General features: G+C 33.2%; 1 protein-coding gene across 1 annotated transcript; it reads left to right on the forward strand.

Annotated features, from left to right (window-relative positions):
* The first annotated feature begins 3,255 nt into the window (after positions 1-3,255).
* LOC127102359 (beta-glucosidase 24-like) lies at positions 3,256-4,896 on the forward strand. The gene has a single exon (XM_051039737.1). It carries the CDS (start codon positions 3,256-3,258, stop codon positions 4,894-4,896), a length of 1,641 nt encoding a protein of 546 aa, XP_050895694.1.
* Positions 4,897-20,725: the final 15,829 nt, after the last annotated feature.

Below are 20,725 nucleotides of genomic sequence, written 5' to 3' on the forward strand. Positions count from 1 at the left end.
TGTAAGTCGATTGCTTTTAAGCATCGCCATCAACCTCACGTGGCTTATTCTTGGGCCTTCTTACAATGAGCTCTTAAGCAACATCAACTTAACTTTCAATAATTTCAAACTCCTATACTTTGATTATTTTAATTTATTATTCAAGACATTTTCCAATTAAAACGTGAAGAAAAAGGTTACTTGGATGGAATGTCCAGTCGTAATCCCGAATATTAGGCTCAAGCTGTAAGAGCTTGCAAGCCGTTAATATTCGCCTTCTCTTTAATATTCAAATCATTTTCCAATTAAAACGTGAAGAAAAAGGTTACCTGGATGGAATGTCCAGTCGTAATCCCGAATATTAGGCTCAAGCTGTAAGAGCTTGCAAGCCGTTAATATTCGTCTTCTCTTTAATATTCAGAATCATTTTCTTAATAAAGTTGGAAGAAAAAGGTTACCTGGATGGAATGTCCAGTCGTAATCCCGAATATTAGGCTCAAGCTGTAAGAGCTTGCAAGCCATAAATATTCGTCTTCTCTCCAAAACACCTGTAAACATCTCAAACCATCTTCTTAATAAAGTTGGAAGAAAAAGATTACCTGGAGGGAATATCCAGTTGTAATCCCGAATATTAGGCTCAAGCTGTAAGAGCTTGCAAGCCATAAATATTCGTCTTCCCTCCAAAACATTCATAAATATCCGAATCATTTTCTTAGCAATATTGGAAAGAAACAGACTGCCTGGGTGGAATGTCCAGACATAGTCCCGAGTATTAGACCCAAGCTGTAAGAGCTTGTAAGTCATAAGTACTCGTCTTTCAAACTTCAAAATACCTAATTCCTACCTTAATACTTTTTCAATAAAGATGGAAATGGAACATGGTGTATACCATGCACTCCTGAGGCTAGGATTCGAGATGTATATCTCGCTCATCCAAGTTCTCGCCATCACTCAAAATACATCCAACCAATCAAACTCTTTCTCACCGCAGTGCGATTAATCAAAAACCTTTTTCATAAATGAAAGATATATTGTCTTAAGTGATACAAAACAATGTTTCGGCCACGATTGTTGAGTAGAGATAAGCAACGCTTTTCCGAATGTAGATCTATAAATCCGTTCGATGTGTGGTATGCGTCCACTCCTCATCTGTTTTGGGTAAAACAATGTTTTCGTCGATTAATACAATATAGCTTTCGCTAAAATCGACCAACAAACAAACATTTTTCTACCCAGAACTACATAAGCCTTGATTTCTCTTTTGAGATACGTAGGAGCAGGATTTGTAAATCTTGTCAGGCCCACTAATAAAAAACTTAGGTTTAGTCCTTCGTTAAAAAATCCAAAAACATTTTCCTCTCTTTTACTCTTTCTTTACCACCTAATAATTCAAAAAGCCTAACATTTCAACTAACATTAATGCACACAACTGACCTAATGGTTCCCGTTGAGTACAACGGACGTGAGGGGTGCTAATACCTTCCCCTTGCGTAATCGACTCCCGAACCCTGATATTGGTTGCGATGACCATATCTTATCCTTTCTTTTGTCTTGGGTTTTATCGATATTTTCCCTTTCCTTTTTAGGAATAAATAAAGTTCGGTGGCGACTCTGTTCAGTCCATCATTGCGAGCGTGCGATCGCGCTTCGCTTTGAAGTCGTATCCCCATTTTTCGAGGTGCGACATCATTCATCCATGTCGATATATGCCATCAAGTACATTGATGTGGTGGTTGTCAGAGTCTTGTCACATTATATGTCAGTGACGAAAGTTGCGGTGGTCACATTATTGATGTATGAGTTGGACTAGATTGTAAAGTTGAAATCTAAAGATAAATATCATTTGGATACATGCCTAAAGAACTCCGATATAATTATTAAGATTTATTTCCCAAGTGGGAGATTGTTGAAATATTTTTTATATAAATATTATTTAATTATTATATTCCAATAATCATTGTGTGACCATATATATTTATATTAATTATTATCAAATTAAGAGACTTAATTGATTAAATGGTTAAGTAAAGTTAAAAGGACTAATTACATTTTTATTTAGTAATGAATTAATTTGTTGGATATGAGTTCAAATATGATTAACTGTCAAGATAACTCATTTCAAAATAATGGACATCCTAATCGTCCATCACTCTCTATATAGGTTATGGTCCTTAATATAGGGTATAACATGCATATTATATCTTCTCTCAATCAAAAGAGTATTCAAAGTATTATGAATATCAGTTGAGGATAATTCATAAACCATCAAGTGTTAGTCACTTGTCTATCACTACTAAGGAAAACACTTATCACAACAGTTGAAAAAAGAATACCACCACGCTGAGTTTAATGAACTGAATTTAATGACACTTAATAGGTCCTAGGTTATAAATAAACGGTTTAGGATCCAAAGAGGTCTAGTAAAAATATATTAATAATTTTGATGAGTTATTTGCCATTGTTTTTCCTATAAAAAAATATTTACTTGCATTTGTATAATATTTAATACTAATTATTTTCTAAATAATAAATACTATCAATAAATTAATTTTTAATTTATTTTCAAATATTAAATTTAAAATTTCAATATGTTTCTTGTATATGTACATAAATTTATAAAAATGTTTTATTTTATAGGTTAAAAATTTGTTTATTTATATATAAAAAATTAGATACCGATGTTAAAAATTGCAAAATAAAGTAAATATGTTTGGCGAACTAGACCCAGATTCAAAGAAAATAGAAAAATGACATCTACAAATATAATTCATAATATACGAGAATTTTAACTATATATTGGATTTTGGTAACAAAGGCCAAGAAAATAAAAAAAAATTGTAAATTTAATTTGTCTTTCCTATGTAAGGATGTACTTTGACAATGTATGTTTAATGTGACAAAATTAAATTTGTATGTGTTCTACAATATGGTAACGTGTTAATGCGCGTGGTACAAAGTCGTTATTAATGAAGATGTAACATAAACGTACTTGCAATAAATTTATTATATTAAAAATATCACAATGATCATGAAACTAGTGACAACTTTATCTAATTGGAAAGTCTATAAATAATATGATTTGTATTCGTATGAGTTAAAGAACTCTAAAAAGAATACAATCATAGATTTTCGCTGTAACATTTTTAATTTCTTCTAAAAAACATCTGTTACCAACTTACAAGTTGTCACGCACATAAAAATCTAGTATAAATTTGTTTTCCTCTTCCTACTGAGTAATTGTGATTTATCATTAAACTCCAAAAAAAATATCTTTGGATGCAGAAGTTATACATTATGTCATCTTTGAGAATTTCTAAAATTGTTCTTGCAATCTTGTCGTTTGTTTGGATATCCAACATTTCTACCCATGCACAAGTTATATTTCCCTTGAAGAAAACAGTTGAACTTCGCCAATCACTTTCTTCACAGATTGGAGAATGGGCTACAAATAATACATATGACTCTATATTAAAATTCATAAACTCACCAAGTTTTCCGAGTCGAGGATCATTTCCAAATGGCTTTTTGTTTGGTGCTGGATCTTCTGCCCTTCAGATTGAAGGAGCGGAACATGAAGGAGGAAGAGGACTAGGTATATGGGATGATATAGTTGAGCATAAAAAAGGTGTATATTTAGATGTCGATAAGTTTTCCAAAAAGATTGAACATTATAAGCGCTATAAGGAGGATGTGCAACTTTTAAAGAAGCTTGGAGTAAACTCTTATAGAATGTCCATCTCTTGGAATAGAATAATGCCAAATGGAACCTTGAAAGGAGGTATAAATCAAGAAGGTATCAACTTCTACAATAATTTGATCAACGAGTTGCTAAAAAATGGTATTGAACCTTTTGTGACTATCATGCACTTTGACTATCCATTAGCTCTTCAACAAAAATTTGGTGGCTTCTTAAATCACTCTATTGTGACGCATTTCAAGGATTTTAGTAAACTCTTATTCAAAACATATGGAGATCGGGTAAAACATTGGACTACAATCAATGAGGGAGAGGTCACAGCTGTATTTCAATACATGTATAATATTGATAATATGTCTGTTGAGGCATGCCCAACTAAAGGTAGAATATGTACAGAAGCATACATTATACTTCATAATTTCCTCATTGCCCATGCTACCTCATCAAATTTATACAAAAAAAAATTTCAAGCAATACAAGGGGGAGAAATTGGAATTGCCCTTTCATCGGGAAGTTATGTTCCCTACAGCTCTAATCCGGAGGATGTGGCTGCTGCTAAAAGACTAATGGATTTCTATTGGGGATGGGTTTTGGAGCCAATTTTCCATGGAGATTATCCACAAATAATGAGAAAGCTAGTGGGGAACAGGCTACCCACATTTACAAAAAAGGATAAGAAAATGTTAAATGGAAGCACAGACTTTATCGGGATCAATTATTATACTTCTCACTTTGCTAGACATGAATCAAATAGAACAAAAGTTTTTGGTGATAATTTTGATGCCTTAGCTATGTCAGAAGTTTCTAACATCGAAGGAAAAACTCTTGGTTACATGGATCAATACGGTTTAAACTTTGTCTACCCTGAAGGATTATATGACTTCTTGCTTTATATTAAGAAAAATTACCAAAATCCAAAAATCTACATAACGGAAAATGGTATTGCTTCTTTCAAAACCCCAAATCCATTGAAGGACGAACATCGAGTTGCTTACATTGCTTCACATATTAACGCAACCAAAGCAGCTATAGATGCTGGTGTAAATGTTCGTGGTTACTTTGCATGGGCAGCTTTTGATACATTTGAATTTCAAGCAGGCTATTCTAGAAATTGGGGGCTTTATTATGTTGATTTTAATGATAGTCTCAAGCGAATACCAACAGACGCAGCTAATTGGTATAGCAACTATTTGACAAATTATTTTAATGATCTAAACTAAAAAAATAAAGTATATCAATACAAATGGTTAACATTGAAAACAATCCCACTTGAAAAATTATTATTTATAACATGATGACTATTTAATTTGTTTGTTTGAAAATTATTTTAAATATTCATATTTGTAATTTAGATTAGTGTAGATACTAGTACGATGCACGTGTTAATGTTCACTCATGTAAAAATTCAAAGAATGTGTAAGGAATTTTCCTCTAGAATATACTATAAACTCGTTGTTTACCAAAGTTTAACAAAAAATTATTTATTTTAAGTGATTTCATGTGTGTGAAGAATTTATTACCCATTCTACGTAGCTATTAGAGTGAATTGTCAAATACTTCAAAATTCAAAATTGTAAGCTTAGCTATCTAGCACACGCGTTATATGCATTAGACATCTTTATAGCTCCTGACAATAAAAACAACCATGCGTATCTTTTTGTTCATATAAGTTACTTTTAAATGAAATATTATGAAGTCATTGTGGTAAATAACCATTCATAACATTATTCTCTTTCACATTTTGTCGTATTGGTCATCTAAATGTTATATTCATCCTAATTATCTAAATTGAGTTTTTAATCATATGAAAATTCTATAGATATTAAACATCCAAAATTAGAACTCACGTCATTTTTGTATTTTTAATAATATATTTAAGTGGTCATTGATTTGAATTAATTTTGCATTATCGGTACTTATATCCAACCTTTTTAATGGGTAACAAAGAATATTCCTACTAATTACTATTTATTACTCATTTTTATTGCTGTTTTTCACATTTGTAGACAATTTTAAATCTAATTAATTTTATTTTCTAAATTGAAATTAATATTAACAAATTTTCTTTCAAAGAGATGTGAAAGACTAAGAAGAAATAGAAATGCAAAAATATATCTCCATAATACTCTTCCTTTAATGTCCATTGAGGAAATTTCTCAATAAAATCTTACCAAAATAAATAAATAAATAAATAAATAAGTAGGACAAAAATCAGAGTGAACATAAAAGAAAAATACAACATCATTTTATAGGAAATTTGGATTGTTAAAAAATCTTATAAGAAATAAAAATGATACAAAACTATTGTGAAGATAAAATGATGCATAATCTATTTATATCACTTCTTCACGAACACTATAATTTCTCATACATGGAGCTAATATTCTTAATTTTTTTTAATTATGTGGTGACTTTGTAAAATTACGGTTACATATCCTTTAATATATTATATTTCAGGTTAACAACACAATCAATATCATACTCATAGAATTGTTGAATAACCATTTATGTTGAAGGGAGATCGTTAGTTTCGTATAAGTATCAAATCATAGATCTCAACCAAAACAAATTCATGACTTATTTCATATTATGCTAAAATATCTCCATGTCCATGATAACAACCTATATTCTTGACTGGTCGAATATAATTTTGAAAAAAAAACCCTAATATAGCTTTGATAGAGTTTCCTTTTTCATAATGGACAACCATCTGTTCTAGAGAGCATGGAAGTTCATGACTAGGGCATCATGTGTCAAAAATATTAACTATAAAGAAAAATTATATTTGGGTTTTTTGGAAACTCTTTGTATGGTTAGTGATGAGGCACTTTGTTCATTATATCTTTTGGAATTACATGATATGAATGATAAAATTGTACTTCGTACTAAAAATATTAATGAAATAATATGGTATAACCTTGAGAAACTTTGTGCCAATAGAAAAAAGGTAGATGGTTTTCAAATTAACAAAATTATTTTATACGTTAATAAAGTTATCTCTTTATTGATACCACGTAGTCATGCAACTTAATTGTCTCACTTGATTTTGAGATGAATATAATGGTGTTAATTTTCTTATTTAGTTTTAAGATGAGTATTTTAAAGTTAGTTGTCTCATTCGGTTTTGAGATGAATAAGAGGGAAAATTATGTGTATTATAAAGTATGTGGAAGTAAGTTTATGTTTCTTATATAACCTATTGATTTTATTGTATTAAGTGGAGTTTTTTTCACGTGAAACCAAGAAGTCTCTAATTAAAATTTAGCGTGAAAGATCTTGGGGACACCTCGGTGATTTTGATATTTAGATATTATTTTCATGGTATCCTTTGAATATTGCAAAAGAGTTTAAATCATTAAGATTGAAAGTAATTTCGACATGGAATAAAATAAACCTTAGTACATGTCAATTATAAACAGATACTATTAGGTCTCAGTTATATCTACCTTAAAGTAACTTTGAAAATTTAAAAATTTGAGTATTTTCCTATGCTTAGGTTGTGAAAATTTTACATATGATTTTATTTAAATGTATATGGAAAATATGTATATTTGAACAAATCAATATTGAATTGCTTAAAACAAAACAACCATGAGGATGGTTATAGGGAAGAAAAGAGTGTGTGCTCGTAAATTGAAGATCTAACAACGGGGAGATCATTAGTATATTTGACTCAAATCTTTTAACTGTCAAGTAGATATTCTAATACGATAAAAATAAAGGTAAGTATTTATGTGACACAGTTACAATTCAATATAAAGTTTTTAAAGACCACTCAAGTTAGGTTGTGTTGTAAGACAATCATATAGTTTTTCAAAAATAGATTTTAAAATTTTCAATGACTAATAAGTTATTATTCTTGAAATAGAATATATATATATATATATATATATATATATATATATATATATATATATATATATATATATATATAATTTATGTTAAAAGACTTGACATATATGATATTTTATATGATTGTTGTCACTAAGAATGTCTTAGATTAGTGAGAGTCACTCCTTATTTATGTTTTATATTATTGTTTTTATATAAATATAGACTTTATGCTAAGATTATCTGCAAAAATAAAGTTTATGAGTTTATTATTGTTATAATCATTTCTGTGTAGTTTGTGTAAATATTGAATTTGCAACCTTCAGTTTGATCTCAATAAAGATTTTAGTTGGAACACTTGGAAATAAGCATAATTCAGAGATTATATTACATGAAATTTTCATGTCATTCATCCATGTCGATATATGTCATCAAGTACATTGATGTGGTGGTTGTCAGAGTCCTATCATATTATATATCAGCGAAGAAAGTTGCGGTGGTCCCATTATTGATGTATGAGTTGCACTAGATTATAAAGTTGAAATCTAAAGATAAATATCATTTGGATGTGTGCCTAAAGAACTCTGATATAATTATTAAGATATATTACCCAAGTGGGAGATTGATGTAAGATCATGAACTTAATCAACAACACAAGCATAGTATTCATCATAATCAATAATTAAATATCCCCCCCCCCCCCCCCCCCCCCCCCCCCAAAAAAAAACTAATGCTATTTATGGAACTCACATGTTCAAGAATAAGATGATGGAATGAAGTTCTTAATGATGATAACTTCTCCATGGCTTTCTTCTTCTCCCAAGTTCTTCTCTTCCTCTTTCTCTTCTTTTCTCTTTTCCTCTTCCACGTTTTTCTTTTCCTCTGTTACTGACTTTTCCTTTTTCTCTTTCTTTTCCTTGTTCTTATCTTCTTTATTCTTATCCAAATATTCTTCTTTCTTTCTCACCACATAAATACATATACCATATATAATATAATATTAAGTAGTAATATAAAATATTTCAATTGATATTTTGTCTTCTAGTACCAATTGACCAATTATTAATGTTATCAAAATGTCCCCTCTTGTACTTATTAATAAAGGTCAGTCACTTTTAATAATAATTCATCTCTTATGAGTTCATTAATTACTCTATTGACCTTAACGGACAAAAAATGACAACTAATAGAGCACTTAGGAACTCAGTTTGTCCCAATTGACAACTTCTGACATCCAACTGAGCATTTAAGGGAATCTGAGATATTATATTCTCCCCCCTTAATTTGAAATTCTTCCCCGAATTTCGTCTAAATAAAGAAAAGAAAGTTCCAAACATCACCGTCTTAGGTCAAAACATGACTTCTCTTCTTGTCTAATCCTCTAACATACTCGAATCTTTCAATTTTATTCACTAGCAAGCTTCATTCTTCCAAGATTTATCCAACTTCTTGATATGATAATACCTCTATTTCAAATCCTTTTCCACTTAATTATTCTGATATGTCATTGTAAACTGCTTGTTCACAAATCCTTCCATAATCCACAACTTCCCCTTCCTTGCACCGAGTTAATCAGAATCATAACCACGATACATTATTCTGATAGGATATCTAACATTCACAAATATTTGTGGTGTCAACCAATGATCCCTTACCTACAACAGTATTGATGAATCTTTACTTATAAGTCTTTCAACACTTGCAACAAATCTTACAATCCATATATTGATTTTCTTATTAACTTTACTAGACCTGGTACCATATACTACAATCATTTACATTTATTGCTTCACTTCCCTCGTGCCATTCCAGTAAGATAACACACTTGGCACGCGATTGTCTCACTTTCATTTCTATAAGTAGTTACCTTTTTTATCCTTTACGGTATTTCACCATTTCCTTCCATCGAAAACTCTTTGCTACACAATTTCTAATTGAACACCATGGAACTCCTGGGTTTCAAAGATACTACAGACTAGTTTATACAAATTCTTAGAAAATCCATACTTCCTCTGAGCACCTACTTCCCATTAACGAACTAGAACCTTCTCAATCATTCATAGGAAGAATAACCTTATTGCCAACACAAATATGAAGAATTAGGACCAACACTTGTCAATATATAGATATGCAGAAGTCACACAACTATGACCAAGAATGCGAAATCTTCCAAAACCTTCTACACTAGTTACGATTAATCCAACTTAGTTTGAAAATATTTTGACCTTAATGTCATAATATATTTTAAGTCCTTTGTAGGGTTCTTACCCAACAAAAATGTAAGTTTGAGTTTCTAATGTTGCTCACAGAGCTACGCAATTGGTCACACATCTGGGGATACATACACTTCCTATCCAAAACCATTCATCTTAGTCGACTTGCTTCATCTCCCAAAAGATAATTCTAACTCGGTTCATACTCATAAGTAGTCTGAGTTATGTACTTAATTTCCAAAATTCTTTAATAAGCCACTCCTAGTCTTGCAACTCAAACAAGATGCATTTAAGATGAACCATAACATTACCACAAACTTATGAATGGAATTTTCTTCCAAACTAAGGTCCATTACACACTTCATCATACAGGGGTTACTTATCCAGATAACCTGCTACTGACAATCCTTATCACCTCCTTATGAGGTCATGCAAGATAGCTTGTTTCACATGCTAAACTTAGTCCCCGTACTTAAGATTGGCTTTTCTTTCCTTTGTTACCATAGATTCAACTTCTCGGAATACAAGATTCACTAATCAACAAAGAGTGCGTTACTTCGCATCCACCTCAAGACAAAGAATCAATTACACATATTTGTGACCATAATACTACTATCACATACTTATCTTAATACCAAGGTATAACTTCCTGCACTCCACTTCATACTCTACAAATCTTCGTATGTGACTAATAATCAACTACAAGCCCATGACTTTTCCTTAATGAATCTTGATGGTCCCATTGTGCCTTTATCTGAAATGTACCCCATTAAAACAGTTTTGTTGCAACATTCACACTTACTCCACACTCTGGATTCACTCCTCTTCCTATGGCAATTCTCTCAACACCAGTTACAGAACCATTATACTAGAATTCCTTAAATCCAAATTACTTGTTCTTTCCTAAACACATATCTCCTTCAACCAATCCCTCTAGAGCTTCTATTGTTATATAATGCTTGTTCTCTCTTAGACACAAATCCATTTCAACTGATCCTTGGGAAATGTAACATTTCCATAATGGTCACTCACTGAATATTGAATCTCAACAAACCATCTTGAATTTTATTTCCCTTCTAAGACTGGGTATACTTGGTTTATCTCTTATACTTCACCTGACGCATACATGTCCCACTTGGAATAGGCAATCAGGTCCTCGAGCCTCATCTTACAATTCACCATTGCCTTAGACCTTTACAAATACGTTGAACGTCCCTATCTCTCAAGCTCTTAACCACTTGGAAGGTACCATTCTGAACATACTCTCTAAAGTGCTCATGTTCATCCATGATGCTCTAGTGACCTTGAAAGTTAAACATTGATGCACTACTTAAATTCCAGACCTCATGTCATACATTCAAAAAAACCATCCTCTTTCCTTCACTGTATGGTATTAATTACAACACTTATTCCATACTTGTGAGTCAATCTTGTTCTACTATCAGATTCACTTATTCCTTAAAATTATGTCATAAGGAATAATACACTACTCTTGTTCTACTGCAAAATTGGTTGAATGATACACTACTCTTCAATTCCATATTACCCAAATCATAACTCCTCTTGAAACATCAACTGAGCTATCAGTTCTCCTTACTAGCTAACTATTATCTTGAGCCTACCCTTAAAGCACAAGTTCCACCAACACTTCAGATTCATCGTGGTTGCTCAACCATGATCCTTTCTACAACACACATAGAACTAGGTTGATTAGGCTCAATACTACATAAATTTATATTAAGAATCATGTTGGCAAAACACACATATGAGGTAGGAATAAATATACTTAACATGCTTTAAGGCTAGGTCGAGAATCAACCTGCTCTGATACCAACTGTAACAATCCATATAATATATATCTAGAATAATATCATACAAGTGTTATTATTTGGTAATGATACAACATAAGAGCCTAAAGGCATCATTTACATACTTGACCAAGATAAAAGATACAACCTATGGTATAAGATTGAAAAGTGCCTAAATAAAAATCTAAGTTCTATGTATAATATCTACCATTGTACAAAATATACAACGGAAGATCACAACATCACAACAATGTCGAAACATCATTAAGCAACTTCTCTTAACCAAACATGCAAAAACACCTAAAACACAACAAAATTGATGGGGTGAAATAATAATATCAGTGAGTTCCCATATCCTATGGATCCACTCGGCTCTATAGGGTGGCTACCTGATTTCAAACTCAAGTATTCACCTTATGTTACTTGTGTATCACTCACACAATGTAACTAGGACTTGAGCAACTGAGGGATATTCGTAATGTATGGAAACATGTCACTTGAGTTCACATAACTCAATAAATGACTATTAGGATTCACGAAACATCAATCCCCAAATAGAATTACATCTAATCCAGACTCGGTTCACGTATGCTCGTATATTTTGACTTCCATGGTGGATATCGGGTCCTCTATGGGGGTTAATCCTTAGTTCAAGGGACTGTCACTTATATGGGCCTCTAACCCACTTAGGGTATCTTTCACCGTATGGGCCTCTAACCCACTTAGGTGTTCACCTTTCCCCCATGTTCACCATGGTTGGGGCTCAAACCCAATTAAGGCACAGATCATTGGTCTCACATTCCTACTTACTACTTTGCCTAACCCTTTTAAGTGGTATGTGGATAATCACAAATAACTCTGAATACGTGATTAGTTCTCAACAATAAATAGGACTTTCGGAGCAAGTCACCTCACCAAAATAGGACTTTTGGAACAAATGTTCCTCACCAAATATCAAACAAATTCTAATGATATCATATCAATTCTCATGGCATCATAATATGATTCATACTCATTACATAAATTACATATGTTCCATACAAGGTATGTCAATGTATCATTCATGTGACTACTTGTTCGTTGTGTACACCGTGATGTAGCGGTAAATTCATGACCATCAAGCTATAGATAAGCTTAACGTCAATAAAACCAGAGTCACCATTGCACTTTTATTGTTTCCAAAGGAAAAGGGAAAAGTACGAACAAAACCAAAAGATAAGAAGTTTTCAAATCAAAACTAATAAAATGGCAGAGATTGCATGTAAGAGGGTTGGTTACACAGAGGGAAGATGTTAGCACCCAAAGTGTCCTAGGTACTCCTAGGGTGCCCTTTTTTATATGCGTATGTGTGTTTGGTATAAATGATGTTTTAGAAAAATGGGGTGTAGGGATGAGAAAAGAATTCAAACAAATCCCAAGGCTTGTATCAGATGAAGGCTCAGTTCAAGATAGCTCAGTCTCAGAATGTTGGCATTGGCCAAGTCCTTTTTGGACAGGAAATGTTGCCTAATCCTGAGTTCAAAAGTTCAGATCAAGTTCAACAGTCCACCAGATGTTTTCTAGGTTTTTTTTTGCTATTAAGTATTTTAAGGTCCTAAGACCACAAACAAAATCAAAGCACACAAACAAATATATACAATCACAAGATATGGCTCAAATGAGCAAAGTGAAAATGACATAAACATAAACAAGTTATATGAAATGTAAATGGAAATGAATGATAAATTACTGAAATTTAAATTGCATAACGTAAATGACTTGAAAGTAAAGCAATATTAACAAGAGTTAGTCAAATGTTAGTTACAAGTTAGTCAATTGTTAGTGGTGATTTTTAATTGATTAAGTCATTCTTTGGATAACACTCAACCATTCATTCATAAGTATGAATCCTTGAACCAAGACATCTTCCATGAGAAGGGCTCCAACTTGGATAATTCAACAAGTATGCCACTAGCTCTCATGAAAGGAAAAAAGGACAAGTCTCCACACAATGCCATGAAGAATGGGAGACTTACATTTTCACTTACTACAATGTTATGCCTTGAGGGTCAAATTTAGCTCTATGTTAAGCAATCGTAATTGGACTAATGTAGAAGTCACAATTATCTGAGGTCGGGCAATAAAAAACTAGGTGTTAATGCATGTTAGAGGTTTGGTATGAAGAACCGAACTCCTAAAACATACCACACACTAAAAGAAGAGATCAAGAGGGAGGGACCTATCTCAGTCATACTTGTATTGATTCATCTGACACAAGGTCATTGATGAATCAATTAGCCTTTAGACATTAGAGATTTCATTGGTCAAATGAGGGAATGAGAAAGAATAGGGATGAAGATGAAGAGGGAGGGGAAGATAGAAACACAAATTGATCATGGGAGGAATTTCACCAAATCAAAACCATACATTCATTTTGGGAGATGAAATGTATATTTTATCAATCCCCTAAATCCAATGGTTTTGATCCAACAAAAGTCAAATCAACCTTGACCAAGGCCCAAACAGAAAGTCAAACCTCACAAGACCATAAAAATGGCTCAACAACATTTTTAAACATTTAATCAATTTAAAATGAATTAAAATACATTTTAATTTGGTCAAAACCTAAAGTTCGTTCAAAACACCAAATAAATGGCCAAGAGATTTATTCTAGGTCAAACAAGGTCAAAGGACCTTAGACATAAAATTTCACTAGTTTTGAAAAGTCAGAAGTATTTTTGAACAATTAAAAATATGCACAAAAACATTTAATTCATGAAAAATATCAAAATTAATCCAAAAAATAATTTTAATTCAGAATATGGAAGAGAAAAATATTTAAAGATTTTTGGTGAAAGTCCCATATTTTTTGGATTAAAAATGAAATTTCTATGAATTAAACAAAATAAAAGGATTAAATGAAAAATCAGAAAATAAAAAGAAATTGGAAAAAAATGAGGGCCATCAGATCTCCCTGATTAATTGATGTGGCAGATTTGATGACCAAGCAGGTGTTATCCACGATGTACTTCAGTCAACGTGCCAAATGCATGGTATTTAAAAGAAATGACTCAGATTAAAACAAAATAACATGATCAGATGGTCAGGAGGCGTGCCAACACATCACCAGAGCTAGGGCTTAGTCTTCTTCTTGGTGGACCTCACCGGACCGGGCCACCGTCAACCTCCACTAAAATGAAAAACAAGGACATGGATCCATAGGAAAAATGCTCAGGAGCTCGAATATGGACTCAATTTTCTCCAATTCCAAGTATATTGAAAGATACAGGAATTTGAATTTTGAGGATCATGAATTGAGTTGCTTTGATTTAACCTCAAAGCAACTCAATCTTGTTACCTATATTGGTAGGTCTTCAGCCAACCAAAAATCAAGGAGAATGGTGAAGAATTGAGAGAGAATCGAAGAGAGAAAGTTTTTGAAAAATCACCTTGAAGGGAGCTTGAATCTTGCTTGATCTTGCTTCCAATTGGCCTTGGCTTGACTTGAGAAGCTTGTAGGAAGTGAATTGGAACAAAGAATGACTTGGATTCTTAGAGTTTCAACTTCAAAACAGAAGTGAAATTGAAACTCGATTTTTAATTGAAAATCTTCAAGTTTATCCTCTAATGGTGAAGGGTAGGGTTGTAGGATCAATGCTTGGGAAAGAGGTCAAGAATTCTGAGCATGAGGCAATGTATTTATAGTCTAGGTAATTGATTTCCACACACTTCCATTCAAATGCCAAAAATAGCAATTCTCACTTGCATGGATGCATGGGCGTGTGATAGGCCCATGAAGTGATGTCAAAAATAGCAAAGTTGATCATGAGTGATGTTGAAAGTGTGACATGAATCCATGCATTTGGAAATGAGAAATGGTAATGAGATTCATCCAAATGGAACCTTGAAGAAAAGCCATGCGTAAGTCATTCAATCCTTGGCCAAATAAAGTGATTTTAGACTCTTTGGAAAGGTGAGATCAAAGGGAACAACTTTCATGTTTAACACCTTTCCATTTGAAGCTTGGATCATGATGAATTTTGAGGTGGAAGTTTGGAAAATCAAACATAAATGAAAATTTTCTAAGTACCAAGTAAAATGTTCACTTATTCCACCTTGAATAACTTTTGCTATGAGCTTCAAATGGAAAACGTTCCTTCATAAAAGTTGTATCTCTTTCAAACCTCTTCAATTTGGTTAAAAATTGACCTCATTTAGATTTGGAATAGAGCAGTTATGCATTTTAGAATTTGAGGAAAAGTGCTTGTTCAATGGTAATGACCCAAAATGACCTATAATGTTTCCTCTTGGCACATGCCACTTCACGTTGAATTTTAAGTTTCTCAAAGAATAAAAGTTGGAGAATACATCTTGAAATTTAACATGAAACTTGTATGACCTTCATATCATAAAAATTGAGCAAGTTATGGTCCTTGGAAGTTGACCTTCTAACTAGGGCACAGACAAAATGACCTATAATCTTTCACCATGAAAAATGACTTTCCAAGAAAAAATATCTCTTGACCTCGACATGAAAGTTGTTTGAAATGTCATAAAGAGTAACTTTTATCTTTGAATAATTTTTATATAACAAAAGTTATAGGAGATAGGGTCTAGTGAACCTCGGTTTTGACCAATTGACTTTCTCTGATCAACCACCTTGAACCAACTTGCAAACTTGAAGTTCTCTTGATCTTTTGGACTCATGGAGGATCATATATTCTTATTATGATGTATAATGAAGTATATCTTGAAATATTTTATCAATTGTTGAAGAAACCTGTTGAGGAAGTTACACAAGATATGCATATGAATTAGGGCTTCCAAGGCAAACAAGATTCAAACTCTTGATGAATTTTTAATAAAAATGATAAATGAAGATCATGGGGATCCATATATGATATATAGAATCAATGTGAACCATCCCTTGATTGATCTCCTTGCATTAAGGGTCTCAAACCCTAGAGATGAGCTTGATGAGGCATTGGTGGATGCACACACTACCTACAAAAGAAGTAAAGTTATACATAGACATATTTTTGGCATTTTGGTTAGTAAATAATGAAAATAAAGTATGATACAATCAAATGTGCTTGGTGACCTCTCTCAATGCAAACCCAATGGATGAGGGGTAAGAAGAATACCAAGGTGTGATCCCAAAGCCAAGGCAAATGATGAAATAACATGAGGTATCTTAGGGTCAAAATTGGATCTTACAGCTGCCCCTATTTAAGGACATTCTAACCGAGGATGTGAAGGTTAAAATATTTGTATCAACTCACTAGAATTGACTTAAATAATAACATATAGATACAAATTTTGGTCCCTGAGAGACCTCATGATGCATATGATGTTCATGTTAAAACAATCTTCGTGGGGGATATATTTCCACAAAGGAAAAGAATCTGGAGAGACTGAAAGTCCACAGGAGCATAATGTATTCCGTAAGGAAAACTCACTGGGGAAACAAAAACTCTGGGGGATAAAACGGTGTGCGTAGGCCAGGCTACGACTTAAAAACTGCTGGAGACACAAGGGGAATTTACATGAAAATAAATCAATGGAAGGACCCGGTCTGGGGATAAGGGAAAATCTGCAAGGGAAATGGGTAGATCATAAAAAAGCTGAAATACTCGGATCAAACAGGAAAAGGTGATTCCACTGAGGAAATACGCACTCAAACTCAACTGGGGAAGAATGAACTTCAACACAGGAGTAAAAGGAAATATATTATCTCTTACCAGTTACTGGGTAGAAAGATAATACTCTCTGACAGAGGGACATCCGTTACCGGTTAGGGTAAAATATCAAGGATGACTCACTGAGGAGAAAGAGGTGTATTCATTACCTGTTACTCGGTAAGAATAACCTACTGGGGAGAGAAATCAAAATAGGATTTGCAATTATCGGTTACTAGGCAGAAGACCAAAGATAGAGTATCCGTCACCTAATTAAAGTGAACATATCAAGGATAAACTCAAAGGAAGAATATCCGTCATCGGTTAGGATGAACGTATCAAGGATAGACCGCCTGGGGAGCGGGAAAGAATATTCGTTATTGGTTAGGGTAAACATATCAAGGATAAACTCCCCGGGGAAAAGTAGGAATCATATCTATCAGTTATTGGTTAAAATATAAAAAAAGAGGAGAGAAAATCCGTCACCGATCAAAGTGAACATATCAAGGATAAACTCAGCAGAGGAAAGTAGGAATTATAACTACTAGTTACTGGGTAGAATACCAAAAAGAGAATATTCGTCACCGGTTAGGATGAACATATCAAGGATAGACTCAGAGAGGAAAGATAAAATAGGAATTACAACTACCGGTTACAGGGTAGAATACCGAAAAGAGGAGAGAAAATTCATCATCGATCAAGGTGAACATATCAAGGATAAACTCTCTGGGGAATAAAAATAGGGATTATAACTACCTTTTTATTGGGTAGAAAACCACAAAATGAAGAATATTTGTCACCGGTTAGGATGAACATATCAAGGATAGACTATCTGGACAAACGTGAAAATGAATCAGTTGGGGAAACAAAGGAAGTAGATTACATTTTACCGGGTATTGGGCAAAAGTAAAGTACTCAGAAATCGAGAAGAATATTACCAGTTACTGGGTAATAGACTCTCAGGGAACCAAGATATCTATCTAGGTAATAATTAGAAAGAAACAGTCAAACAAGGACTCACCCCAATGAGGATATAACTCAAGGGGAGTGGTTGCATCCAAACAATTAACTGGGGAGGAAACTGAAATAATAGTCATCCACGAGGAAATAACTCAATGGGGAATGAGAAAGGTTAAACTATTTCTTCTTAAGGGGCTGACACTTCGACAATTGAAGGAGGACATACGCATAAAATCTTCATAGGTAAATGATATCACTGAAGTAGAGGATCAGAATAAAGAATCAAATGCGATAAGATACATAATAAAATATTTGATGCTGTGTTTTATGCATTAGTATGCATGTATATGATTATGATTATGTTGAAGGAACAACACAAAGGATACAAATAACAAAGATTTGAATCACTACTGCAAAACTCGGCTAATCTCAACACGATGGAAACACCAACTAGAGAAGATGCAAGGGATGAAAATAAATCATCTAGCCATGAATAAATAAACTCTAGCTGAGAAAGTCTTAGAGAACATGCTTCCAATCAATCACGACAAACTCTAGGGGGAGAGAGAGCACTGTTGAAGGATGACAAACCAAACATGCCGAGGACAAAGAAAAGATCTGTTGAGGATCCAAGTTGTGAACACTGTCGGGGTTTTTAGTCCAACACCTTATCAAATGGGAGACAACCTTGTAAGGGACAAAAATCAAATACTTCTCAAAATCCAATACTGTCGGGAGCAATGGGTCTTTATATCGGAAGATGAATTCCGCCGGGGAACAAGAAGAGGTAAAACTCTGCATGGGGGATCTAAGCAAAATGTTGGGGATTTTATGGCTAATAATCATTGAATTCTTCTTGGAAATTGCGAAGTAAACCGATTCCAAGGCAAAGATAACCGGATCTGATTCACACAAAGGAGAAACTTTCTAGGTTATGTAACATAATTATCCAAAAATGGAAACCAAATAAAGGTTCTGGATCTCCAGAGTCCAATCACAAGACTAGAGGAGATCAAACAGGAGCACAACAGTTGGGGAATATGAATTTACAAAAGGGATCGATCATCAGCTTAACCGCAGATGAGGCTCACTAGCTCTATTGGGGATGACGAAATATTCTAGAAGAAACCCATCAACCAAGATGGGGATAAATGACGAACTATTGGGGAGGAAAATGATTACCAAACCAACTGCTTTGGGAAGACCATAAATGCCTCACACTCCAAGACTTACCTGTTCTCAGATTGTTGTTGATATTCCTTGCTGAAATCGATTATTCTTAAAGTGGTTATTTTTATTACTTCAAGAAAAATAATTATTGCTCATTAATTTATTTTAAAATTATCATCATAAAAATTCAATTTTATTTAGTAGAACTAAATAAGAATAAAAACAATGGGATAAAAGCTTAACTTTATTTAATAGAATGGTAGTCTGTAAATGACGAGACTCCATAGATCTTTACAAGGTTTGAAAATGGTAATTTACATGGATAAGGGCTACATTGAATAAAATGATCACTACTCTCCCTACCAACTTTAAAATCCATTGTGTTGTTGTAAGACCCTAATTTTGACCCTAAGACCCCTCATGCTATCTCATCATATGCACTAGCATTGGGATCATATCTTGGCATCCTCCTTACCCCCCCATTCATTGGGTTTGTTTGGGGAGAGATCACCAATCACCATGTGATTGTATCATACTTTGTATTTTATCATTTACTAACCAAAATACCCAAAAAAATTATGTCTTTGCATTTGCCTAACTCTTTTGTAGGTAGGGCACTTGATCGCCTTTGATCTATCAAGTTCACATCTAGGGTTTAAGACCCTCATTGCTAAGAGCTCAACAAAGGAATGATCCACAATGTCTCTAGACATCATATATGAGTCCTCATGATCTTTACATGCTATTTTGAACAAGAATTCTTCAAGAGTTTGGAATTGGTTTGCCTTGGAAACCCTAGTTCATCTAGGTATCTTGAGTAACTTCTTCAACAAGCTTCTTCACCAATTGATCAAATATTTCAAGGGAGACTTCAAATTTCATAATATTATGCTTATATGATATCCCATGAGTCCAAAAAGTCAAGAGAATTGCAAGTTATCAAGGTGGTGGATGGTGGTTGACCAGAGGAATTCATCTAATCAAAATTGGGCTCCCCTAGACCCTATCTCCTATAATTTTCATCATAAGAAAATGATTCCAAGAGAAAAGTTATTCTAAATGACATTCTAAACAACTTTCGTGTTGAGGTCTAGAGCTAGTATTGCTTGGAAAGTCATTTTTTATGTTGAAAGATTATAGGTCATTTTGTCTAAACCCTAATTTAGAAGTCAACTCCCCAAGGCCATAACTTGCTCAATTTTTATGATATGAAAGATTTACAAGTTTCAAAATCAAATTAAAGGTGTCTAATTCAACTTTGATGTTTTTAGGAAGATCTAAATCAACATTTATGAGCATGTGATATGAGGATACGTTATAGGTCATTTTGGACCAATACCATTGAACAAGTGATTTTCCTCAACTTCAAAAATGCATAACTCATTCACCCCAAATCCAAATGAGGTCAAA

Source organism: Lathyrus oleraceus, chromosome 7, assembly GCF_024323335.1.
Source record: "Lathyrus oleraceus cultivar Zhongwan6 chromosome 7, CAAS_Psat_ZW6_1.0, whole genome shotgun sequence".
Classification (NCBI taxonomy): Eukaryota; Viridiplantae; Streptophyta; class Magnoliopsida; order Fabales; family Fabaceae; genus Lathyrus; species Lathyrus oleraceus.